The sequence below is a fragment of the Leopardus geoffroyi genome, chromosome A2, assembly GCF_018350155.1.
Source record: "Leopardus geoffroyi isolate Oge1 chromosome A2, O.geoffroyi_Oge1_pat1.0, whole genome shotgun sequence".
In the NCBI taxonomy this organism is placed as follows: Eukaryota; Metazoa; Chordata; class Mammalia; order Carnivora; family Felidae; genus Leopardus; species Leopardus geoffroyi.
In genome coordinates, this window is record NC_059331.1 from 74,505,357 (window position 1) to 74,517,680 (window position 12,324).

Below are 12,324 nucleotides of genomic sequence, written 5' to 3' on the forward strand. Positions count from 1 at the left end.
TGAGTGGATAAAACCAACACTGAAACAAAGAGTCAAAGTTCTCTAACCAACCTTTAGGAAGTTTTCCTTTTCATTCATCATCTATATATATAATATATATTATATATATACAAAATATATAAAATGCTTCCAAAAAGCAAGTTTGATAATGAACATTACCAAAAATCTAACTATAAAGCTTACTGACAAATTTAGACTTACAGCTAGATGAAATTATCTTAAAAATGGAAATACTAGAAAGATGTTTAGTCCAAGAGAGTAAAAAAAGTATTAATATAATCAACTTTCAGGAATCCATACTTTGTGGCTGTGTGTTATATATGACAAATATTTGACATTCTTCAAAAGATACATAATTTAATAGTCTTTCAATATTCTGGTATGTAATAGAAATTCACGTAAAGGAATAAAGCTACAATACTCAGAAAGACTTTTCAAAGTTTTCTAGTTTTCTACTCTATACTAGAAAATTGCCTCATACTCACACGAGGCACCTGAACAGCAATTCTAAAATCAGATCTAACTCAAAGTCTTACTCACACTTTCCCTTGGTTAAGTAGAAGTAAAAAAAGAAATCAACATGCTCACTTCTTAACTGATGAACACATTTCAAGGGAGTTATCTCTAGGCACTTACTTGAAGCTAATTTAGGATACAGATTTCAAACCTTCTTCCACTCCACCTCTTGCAAAATGAAAAATGCATTTAGTTATAGGAGCAAATGGAGCTAAAAAGCAAAGAAAACATAGCAGCTTGCCCATTACTAATTTTGTTTGGGCTCACTGAATGCTGACTTCCACCTTCTCCAATTTCAGTGTTTTGTGTTATTTAAAAACTTAATTATAGAAATTATCTTTAACATATAATACCCCAAGAAATTAATACATTACAAACCATGAGAGAAAATTAAATTTAGTTTTATTAGTCGTTTTGAATAGGTATGCAGGGAATTATGAATTTTTTTTCAAAACTCTAGTAGAATTTATTCATATACTTAAGTTTAAAGAATAAATATACTTTTTATTATTTTAAATCTTAATTTTTTGAGTTTTATGATTTTATGAGGACCAGAATCATTTCTGGTCAATTTAAGAGCAGGGAGAAAGCAAGCACATACTTAGGCCTCCTTTTACTATGTAACTGTGTTGTTGTTTTCTTTTCTTCTGGACTCTTTGAGAGATCATCTCCTCCTGGTAGCTCAGGGGGCAGTGGTAAATCAGCAAGTAAACATCGTAGTTTCTTCTCTACTTCTTTTTTAACTGCTTTTACTGAAATATTTCCTCGTAAGCTAAGGAAGAAAGGAGTCAGACAAACAAAACACATTTATTTGAGAAATAATAATCAGCCATGTCTTACACTTAAGTAGTAATGGCAAAATACTAAACTAAGTTACTTTCCAGCTAAAATAATAAACTGTATTCAATTGCAAAATACCAAATTTGGGGGTAAAAATGATTAGATAAAAACTAAGGAACCTGAACAAAGTATGAACTTTAGTTACAATAATATTTTGATATTTGTTCACTGATTGAAACAAACATACCATATTAATATAAGATGTTAATACCGAAAAAACTGAATACAGTATGTATGGGGACTCTCTGTAGTATAATTTTTCTGCAAATCTAAATCTGTTCAAAAAATCGTATATTTTAAAGATGATTTAGAATTACTATGAAACTGTAAATTAAGACTAAAAAATCAATTAGTCATGCTTCACAGAAAAATTCATTAGTTCTGTGATAGCATCCTGACTCTGTTGGGGAGACATAAAGAGGTTTTATAGAAATAAATAACACTATATGGGGCACCCGGGCAGCTAGTCAGTTGAGGGTCCGACTCGTGATTTAGGCTCACGTCATGATCTCAGTGTTCGTTAGTTCAAGCGCTGCAAACACAGAGCCCACAGGATTCTCTCTTCCTCTCTCTCTGCCCCTCCCCCGCATGTGTTCTCTTTCTCTCCCTCAAAATAAACAAACATTAAAAAAAAAATGTCTCGGGGCGTCTGGGTGGCTCAGTCAGTTAAGCATCCAACTCTTGATTTCAATTCACATCATGATCTCATGCTTCGTGAGTTCAAGCCCCGCATCGGGCTCTGTGCTGACAGTGTGAAGCCTGCTTGGGAGTCTCTCCTTCTCTCTTTGCACCTTCTCTACTCATGCCCTCTCTCTCAAAATAAATAAATAAACTTAAAAGAAAAAGTCTCTTATTAAATAAATAACACTAAATGGCATTATTTATCTTGCCCATTTAAATAACCACGAACAGCTAATTTAGCTTTGCCCTTTTCCAGGGTTAATTTTCTTAAATTGGATAATGACTCTCTTAAATATTTTTAAGGTTCTAGCTTACGGAAATTACAGGCCAAAATTTAAGTTGTTTGTATTGTACTTTTTTGAATGCATAAAGAACTCCGAATTTTAACTAGGTAATCTGATTATTTTAAACCTCCCAGTTACTAAAAAATCTGCTTAAAAATATGACATTTCTTGGGGCACCTGGATGGCTTGTCAGTCAAGCGTCAGACTTCGGCTCAGGTCATGATCTCACAGTTCGTGGGTTCAAGCCCTGCATCAGGCTCTGTACCGACAGCTCAGAGCCTGGAGCCTGCTTCGGATTCTGTGTCTCCCTCTCTCTCTGACCATCCCCCACTCACACTCTGTCTCTCGTTCTCAAAAAATAAATAAAACGTTGAAAAAAATTTTTAAAAAATGACATTTCTTGAAAGAAAATCTTATCATGATAACAAAATTTGGACTTCACACACTTTCATACCAGTTATGAGTCCGATAATGAAAAAGTTTAGTGAGACTACACCACTGCGGTCGGAAATTACAAATGCCATTATCAATGTAAATCATTTAATTATAACTTCTACTCGTGTTAAACAATATTATTGTAAAAATGCACGCTTTAATACCATCTGATAAAAACCATTTATCAATAACTATAATAAAAGTGTGCCTTTTCTCCATAGCCCCGTGTTACTCACCAGAAGGTTCTTTAACAGAGAAAACATGCTCAAAAGGAAACTAGTTTGCAGTTTGATTTTTACAGTAATGGTACATAGCCTCCTTTTCAATGTTAATGTCCATACGTTCAATTGATTTTATGCTTCTATGTACTAGATGTTAGGTTAAGGCACTGGACTTTAACAATAAAAACTATAACAAATACATTAAGATACAACTCCTGGGGCACCTGGGTGGCCCAGATGGTTAAGCATCCAACTTCAGCTCACGTCATGATCTCACGGTTTGTGAGTTTGAGCCCCACATTGTGCTCTGTGCTCACAGCTTAGACCCTGGAGCCTGCTTTAGATTCTGTGTCTCCTCTCTCTCTCTCAAAAATAAACAAACATCAGGGGTGCCTGGGTGGTTCAGTCGGCTGAGCATCTGACTTCAGCTCAGGTCAAGATACAACTCCAGGGGGGCCTGGGTGGCTCAGATGGTTAAGTGTCCAACTTCAGCTCAGGTCATGATCTCATGGTTTGCGAGTTCGAGCCCCATATTGGGCTCTGTGTTGACAGCTCGGAGCCTGGAGCCTGCTTTGGATTCTGTGTCTCCCTCTCTCTCTCTGCCCCTCCTCTGCTCACACTCTGTCTCTCCCTCTCTCTCAAAAATAAACATTTTTTTTAAATTTAAAAAAAATAAAAATAAAATAAATAAACATCAAAAAAATTTAAGATATAACTCCTCTCAGAAAGGAACTTAGACAGACTTTTGGAGAACATAGTCAAGCAAGCAGTAGGATAAAGTACTACACAAATGAAGTCCTAGAGTAATGTAGCTAAAGGGTCGCTAAATCAGGATTGAAAGATAGTAAAGGCTTCTTTCTAAAAAGGTACCACTTGAACTGCACCTGAAAATAAACCTATTCCAAATAATTCTTAGAAAACTGTAGTCTCAAAAAACAAAACAAAACAAAACTGTAGTCTCTTACTTGTAATTAGTTTTCAGTCAAAAATTCTCATTTGTCTGAAGACTCAAATCAACATTTTTAGAGGAAAAAACACAAATCTTTACTTATAACTTAAAAATTAAAAGACTGCCTATATTCATATGTATGTTATGAACTACCAAATTCAGCAAGACTCCCAGGCTTCAGAGAAATGAAATACTAACTATCCAAGAATAATACTATATAATTAAAAGCATCATTATTTTTATTGAATACCTGCAATAACCAAACAGGAAGCATGATATTTTTAATAGCTCCCATATACTACAGCAACAAAAACAATAAAATGCCTTAACAAGAAATATACAAGGCCAATAGAAGAAAATTTAAAAATATGATGAAAATAAAACTGGATCTGAATGAATGGAAAGAAACAATGTTTTTGTAAAGGAAACTGTAATGCTGTAAAGCTATTAGTCTCCAAATTAATCTACTACACTCTACTAGAGTCCCACACAAAACACAAGCAAAAAAATTTTTAATATAACTTGACAAGCAGGTTATAAAAATCTAAGAATAAAGACAAAAATCTGCCAAAAAACACTTCCAAAAAACAATAATGAAGTGAGATTTGCCTTGTCTTGTGGTCAACCTATTTTAAAAGATCCCAAATTAGGGGCACCTGGATGGCTCAGTCAGTTAAGCGTGACCTTTGGCTCAGGTCATGATCTCCCAGTTCATGATTTCGAGCCCCACATCTGGCTCTATGCTGATGGCTTGGAACCTGCTTCGAATTCTGTGTCTACTTCTCTCTCGGCCCATCCCCTCACTCATACTCTGTCTCTCTCTCTCTCTCTCAAAAATAAATAAACATTAAAACAAATTTTATAAAAGATCCCAAACTAGAAGCCCAAGATTGGCTGAAGTCAAGGAATATATATTATGGTCTACCCAATGTTTTATAAGAAAAAAAAAAAAAAAAAAAAAAAAAAAAACTATGAATTAAATTGTAAATATTTTTAAATCAGAAAATTTACATAAACATTCAGATTTCAGGCTTCTTGAAAAAAAATCAAAGGCTCTAGCAACACTGGGCTCAAATTCATATACAGTAGCGCTGAGGCTGAATAGCAGAGCTATTCACTCATCGGTATTCGAGTCTGAGAACCAATATACTATTCATCTAAAGAAGTCAAAACAAAAAAGTACTGGCAAAGAAATAATAAAACACATTAATAGAAAAGAGGGTCCAGGGGCACCTGGGTGGCTCAGTCGGTTGAGCATCCGACTTCAGCTCAGGTCATGATCTCGTGGTCGGTGAGTCTGAGTCCCACATAGGGCTCCGTGCTGACAGCTCAAAGCCTGGAGCCTGTATGGATTCTGTGTCGCCCTCCCTCTCTGCCCCTCCCCCACTCATGCTCTGTCTCTCTGTCTCTCTCTCTGTCAAAAATAATAAAACATTTAAAAAAAAAAAGAAGAGAGGGTCCAGAAATACAGGTATCTATAAGAATTTTTATATATGGCACCACAAACCAGTGAGCTGGGACTATTCAGTAAGTGATGTTAGAAACAACTGGATCTATCAGCCTACACGGTGGTAGGGGAGAGCATTTTTCTTCCTCATCTAATAACCAAAAACAAATTTCTGTATGATTTGAGTCAAGTTTTTTTTAACTTTATGAACTCATAAGTTTTAAAGGAAAAATGATAGATCTGACTATATTTAAAAATGGAAAACATCCAGGGCACCTGGGTGGCTCAGTCAGTTGAGCGGCCCACTACAGCACAGGTCATGATCTCGCGGTCTGTGAGTTCGAGTCCCGCATCTGGCTCTGTGCTGACAGCTCAGAGCCTGGAGCCTGTTTCCGATTCTGTGTCTCCCTCTCTCTCTGCCCCTTCCCTGCTTGCTCTCTTTCTCTCTCAAAAAATAATAAACATTAAAAAAAAATTTAAAAAAAAAGGAAAACATCCATATAGCCAAAAACAAAACAAATAAATGTCAAAGGCAAGCAATAGACTCTGAAAGGCAAGATCTTTAACATAAGGAAAAAAAAAAAAGAAAAACAGTATTAAGGAAAAGCCAGCATAAGATATAAACAAGTAGTTCACTGGAAAAAAATAAATAGCCAACAAGTATTCAGAAAGATGCTATCTCAATAATCAGAAAAATGCAAAATTAAATAATCATATATTTTATAGACTGTATAAATTGGTACACAGTCTTATTAAGATACAATTTGGCAGCTTTTAATCAGATTTTAAATGTATATACTTCAACCTTATAACTATCCTACAAAAACTGCTCAAACGTACATAAAATATTAATATAACAAGAGTGTGATAGCAAACAATTATTATAAATCTAAGTATCCCTTAACCAATAGAATAGTTAGTAAATGCATGATTTATCATTCCTATAGACAGGAATATTGAACCTATCCATATACCAATATGGAATGATCTCCAACATATTAAATGAAAAAAAAAAGTTGAGTATTATGCATAGTATAATCCTAATTTCCTTTAAAACAAAACAATTTATTATATGAAAGTATATAGTTAACAGTCTATCTTGTGATTTTTAAAGAGTGATAAATTCCGGGTCTGAAGGAGAAGCAAAGTTCAAAGTAAGCCTAAAAGATATTACTTGGCTAGTAAGTACTCAAAACCAAACAGGTCATGTCAAAAGGACAAGACAGTCAGCTTAAGGAGTTCCCACTGACCAAGGACAATGGAGCATCAAAAGAAGAGTGACTGACTGGTGTTGAATTGATCTGTGGCCACACATGTTAGTAGTAGTAGCCAGGGGTCTTAAAAACTTCTATATCCATGAAATGTGCAAACATATTCAAAGAAAGAAGAACAGAGAAACAACAGAAAAGCAGAAGAGACCAAAAAGAATACAGGTCAAAAAAATTTTTGATGATAAGCATGACATATACCAACATCTCATTAAATATGGACGCACACTGGGGCGCCTGTGGCTCAGTCGGTTAAGCGTCCGACTTAGGCTCAGGTCATGATGTCGCGGTCCATAGGTTCGAGCCCCGCATCGGGTTCTGTGCTGACAGCTCAGAGCCTGGAGGCTGTTTCAGATTCCGTGTCTCCCTCTTTCTCTGACCCTCCCCTGTTCATGCTCTCTCTCTCTCTCTCTGTCTCAAAAATAAATAAACGTTTAAAAAAAAATGGATGCACATGGAAAACAGTATGGAGGTTTCTCAAACAACTAAAAACAGAACTACCCTATGACCCAGCAATTGCACTACTAGGCATTTATCCAAGGGATACAGGTGTGCTGTTTCAAAGGGACACATGTGCCCCCATGTTTATAGCAGCACTATCAACAATAGCCAAAGTATGGAAAGAGCCCAAATGTCCATCGATGGATGAATGGATAAAGAAAATGTGGTGTATGTATACAATGAAGTATTACTCAGCAATCAAAAAGAATGAAATCTTGCCATTTGCAACTACATGGATGGAACTGGAGGGTATTATGCTGTAAAATTAGTCAGAGAAAGACAAAAATCATATGACTTCACTCATATGAGGACTTTAAGAGACAAAACAGATGAACATAAGGGAAGGGAAACAAAAATAATATAAAAACAGGGAGGGTGGGGCGCCTGGGTGGCTCAGTCAGTTAAGCGGCTGACTTTGGCTCAGGTCGTGATCTCGCGGTCCGTGAGTTTGAGCCCCGCGTCGGGCTCTGTGCTGACAGCTCAGAGCCTGAAGCCTGTTTCAGATTCTGTGTCTCCCTCTCTCTGACCCTCCCCCATTCATGCTCTGTCTCTCTCTGTCTCAAAAATAAACATTAAAAAAAAAAATTTTTTTAATAAAAAAATAAAAAAAAATAAAAAAACAGGGAGGGGGACAAAAGAAAAGAGACTCATAAATATGGAGAACAAACTGAGGGTTGCTGGAGGGGTTGTGGGAGGGGGGATGGGCTAAATGGGTAAGGGGCATTAAGGAATCTACTGAAATCATTGCTTCACTATATACTAACTAGTTTGGATGTTAATTTTAAAAAAATAAAAAATAAAGTTAAATCAAAAAAATAAATAAATAAAAAATAAAAGATGCAAAGCTAAATGGGGATTGTACACATCCGAGATCAGAACTTTAGATTCTATTGTTCAATAAATCAGCCAATTGTCAAAAAAAAAAAAAGGATGCACAAAAAATACCCTCCTTTTTTTTTTTTTTAATTTTTTTTTTCAACATTTTATTTATTTTTGGGACAGAGAGAGACAGAGCATGAACGCGGGAGGGGCAGAGAGAGAGGGAGACACAGAATCGGAAACAGGCTCCAGGCTCTGAGCCATCAGCCCAGAGCCTGACGCGGGGCTCGAACTCACGGACCGCGAGATCGTGACCTGGCTGAAGTCGGACGCTCAACCGACTGCGCCACCCAGGCGCCCCAAAAATACCCTCCTTAAAGCATTCACCTGCATGCATCTTGAATTCTTGAAAATACCACCAGTAAAAATTTATCTCCATAGGATATATGAAAAATAGAGAATAACCAGTCTCACCAGCCCAGAATTACTAGATTCTTGGCAAATGGGTTATTTTCTCACTAATGAAGTGACTCAGTTCTGCATTCATGCCTCTCTGCTGGAGAGTCCATTCCACAACTCATCAAAATTACAAATCACTACTCTGTTTATGAACCTTCAGTGTTCCTAGAGAATAGTGAAACCTGTAAATACCATAATTAGAGTGGTATAATTGGAGAATACCTGATTATATTGGATGAGTTCTCTTGGCAACATTTTTGATTGTAGAGAAAAGACATTATAGTGGACACAAAACACAGGAATTATGATTTTTTTGTTTTAAATTATAAAATGTTCATAATGCCAGCCAAAGTGAGCACTTGAAAGACCTACCCACACAGCATTCTCATCCACTTGTTTCCAAATTCTATAAAGATGTCAGCTAGGAAAACTGCTCATATAGTTGCTTTTTAACAGAAAATGAGGGAAAAACAGCTCTAATTTCTCCATAAAAATAAAAATGAAAAAGGTTAAGTGGTGTAACAGACAGACATTACACAGTAGCATAATGCTTCTATCCTAGCATATGTTTCAGAAATATTCTTAGAACCACATTTACTTTACAGACACTCTTATCTTCATCCTCTAAAAAATAAAATGTTTCAAAAAAAAGTCATACCCCCAATATTCATAAAAGAATCTGTAAACATGTTAAAGGAAAGCAAAACCACATTGAATTTTCTGTAATACATAATGAATCTCCAATTGCAAAAAATTAAAAGGGTCAAGAAAAGTCTAAAAAATAATAAATTCATAAAGCTACCCAGAGTGATAAATGTATAAGGCCACAGAAGAAACCTAGAAATAACGAATATACCTGCTTTAATCACCCAGGACAGAGTCTCTCATAAATGTCCTGTTTCTGATACTGTCATTTAAGGAATATTAAATCAAAGAAAACACAGTACTAGCATTTCTAATTCCCAAACTCAATCGGAAATATACATTGTATTCCGAAGCCAACAGCAAATTTTTCCTGGAATTCTTAGCATAAACTATATTTTGTCATCTTACAAGCAGTGTGCTTCATTTTAAAGTGAACATAATAAAGATAATTTACTTACTTATGATTTTTTTATAACCTTTTTATGGGGGGGGAGGGCATTTCAGGTAATTTCTCACTCCAAACTTACATTTCTTTTTTTAAACTGTTAGTGACAAGGGCGCCTAGGTGGCTCAGTCAGTTAAATGTCTGACTTCGGCTCAGGTCATTAACTTGCGGCTCGAGAGTTCGAGCCCCGAGGCTGGTTCTGTGCTGACAGAATGCTTCACATTCTGTGTCTCCCCCATCCCCTCTCTCTTTACCCCTCCTCCACGCTCATTCGCTCTTGCTCTCTCTCTCTCTCTCAAAAATAAACAGTAAAAAAATAATTTCAAAATAATAAAAATAAACTGTTAGTGACAAAACTTTTTTGCACTTACCTATCAGCATCTTTATCTTCAGGCAGCATGGGAGGCAAAGGTAATGGTGGTAACGTAGAGGTCACTAAAGCCACATGTTGCTCCTTCTCCTTGGCTCCTAAACTTGGTGTAAGTGGTTTGGTTTTCTCTTTAAGAGATACTGGTTCGTCCTTTGTAGCAGCAGATTTACTCTCCTTCCCAACTACAACTGCTTTCTTGGCGGCTTTATCTACAATCAAATTATTGTCCACCTTGGTTACCTGAAGAGGTGGCTTTGTTTTTGCCTTGTCGTTTTTTAAAGTCCCACCACTTGACGGAGAAGGTGCGTGTTCTGTTTTCAGTTTCTTCACATCCTTCACATGGTTTGTTTGAGATGCACCGGCACCCGTCTCCGTGCTCCCCTTCGTAGGTGTAGAAGTGTTGGAAGCTTTGGCAGCTTTGGCAGCAGCCTCAGCAGCCTTAGCTGCTTCTGCAGCTTTCGCGGCTTCTGCAGCTCTTGCTGCCTCTGCAGCCCGTGCTTTTTTATTCTTGTTCAACTCGGCTGCCAGGCTACTCTTCAGAGTTAGTGTGCTAGGAGAAATGCTAGAGTGACGGCTTCTGGATCGAGACAACCTGTGCCTGCTACGAGATCTTGAATGCCTAGAGGAATATGGGCTTCTGCTTCGGGATTTGGCAGAACGTCTGGTGGAAAATAATGAAGATTTAGTCAGGAATTCAGAAAAGTTCAGTCTGAAATTTACAAAAACTACTAACTCAACCCTGTTACATAAAATAGAAATTTATTAAATTTCAAAATCATAATACAGTTTTTTGGGGGGAGACTTTTTTAAAAGACAGAAAATGCTTTTAAGCAGATTATTATCTATCTGGTAGCTAAAATTTTCCTGAAAATAGACTGTCTTCATCCTGGTCTAGCCTATGAATGCTCAAAGGTGAGACTGGATGAAAGCAGATCTCTGGTAGAAGAAATACTCTAAGGATTAGGAACAAAAGTGTGACGAAGCATCACTGCTGTCTTTAGAAAAGAGAAGTACAGGGGCGCCTGGGTGGTTCAGTTGGTTGAGCATCCGACTTCAGCTCAGGTCATGATCTCACAGTTCATGAGTTCAAGCCCCGCATCGGGCTGTGGCTGACAGCTTGGGGCCTGGAGCCTGCTTCAGATTGTGTCTCCCTCTCTCTCTGCTCCTCCCCTGCTCACACTCTGTCTCTCAAAAATAAATAAAGATTAAAAAATAATTAAAAGAAAGAAAAGAAAAGGAAAGAGAAGTACAGGGGTGCCTGGATGGCTCAGTCGGTTGAGCGTTCAACTTCAGATCAGGTCGTGATTTCAGGTTGGTGAGTTGGACCCCGTGTTGGGCTCTGTGTTGACAGCTCACAGCCTGGAACCTGGAGTCTGCTTCAGATTCTGTCTCTCTCTGCCCCCCCCCCCCATGCTTACTCTTTCTCTCTCTCTCTAATTAAATAAACATTTTAAAACATTAAAAAAAAAAAAAAAAAAAAAGGTCTTTCTGAGGCCCCTGGGAGCCTCCTGCTTTAAAAAAAAAAAAAAAAGAAAAGAGAAGTACACAACAAGGGTACACCAATGGTAGCAGTAGCAGGGTGAAGTCTGACCAATCTTTCACCAAAGTCTAATCTCTACATCTGTAAAGCTTCCTCACCCCATAAATTCAGTAGTCGGTAGTGCTCTGTCTACAGCAAGAGTGAAAAAGACAATGCCTGTCATTGGGCAATAAGTAAAAGCAGTCTCTAAATCTTGGTAACTACTCAATAATGACTGCAATTCACTTCTCAAAAAATACTGGAAAATATAAAAACTATCATATATATTTAAAATACAGTGACAACCAAAATTCCTATAAAACAAATGCAGCACAGCACCATGTGAAAGGAAGCTGAAGTTTTCAAATCCTCACCTTATCAAAACTAAAAACAAGTATCTACAAGACAAAGGCACTATGATAGTACTCTGACATGTTTACCAGGTTTCATTTTAATGCTCACATCAATCCTAGTGAAATATCTACAGTTTACAGATTAAAAATGTAATCTAAAATATTATGTTACCTAAAATCAATCCCATACTCATCAGTAGTTGTACTGGTTATTACTTACTGTCACTACCCTATTCCTCCAATACTCTTCTATCCAACTCTGTGCCAAAGGAGGCTAACCTCAACAAATGCACCTTCTGAGTTTCAGGGCTGTCACTGGCAGATCAGAACGCAGAGAAGGCCGGATTATTTCTTCCTAGCATCCTCCCTTTTGGTCACATTTTCTGACAGAAGCCGTGTCCCCTTATCACCCTCTCCACAGCTCTCATCAGGCTCTAAAAACACTGTATTTTCCTTGCTTCCCTCTGTAACTACAGGAACATCCCTTGTGGGTTCCCGTAATCCACCCCTTTATCTGTAATCCTTCGTGAAAGTCTCTTGCACCATCTCAGTTGGATTCAGTTTCCTTTCAG

At 37.1% G+C, this 12,324-nt stretch overlaps 1 protein-coding gene across 4 annotated transcripts in view; it reads right to left on the minus strand.

Annotated features, from left to right (window-relative positions):
- The window catches only part of CDK13 (cyclin dependent kinase 13), a 129,975-nt gene that overhangs the window by 92,939 nt on the left and 24,712 nt on the right, over positions 1-12,324 (minus strand). For all 4 annotated transcript variants that reach the window (XM_045494356.1, XM_045494354.1, XM_045494355.1 and 1 more), the window contains exons 2-3: positions 9,882-10,541; positions 1,118-1,288 (exon numbers count right to left, since the gene is read on the minus strand). In XM_045494356.1, the coding sequence (XP_045350312.1) occupies positions 1,118-1,288; positions 9,882-10,541 (831 nt within the window). The remainder of the gene's footprint in view (positions 1-1,117; positions 1,289-9,881; positions 10,542-12,324) is intronic.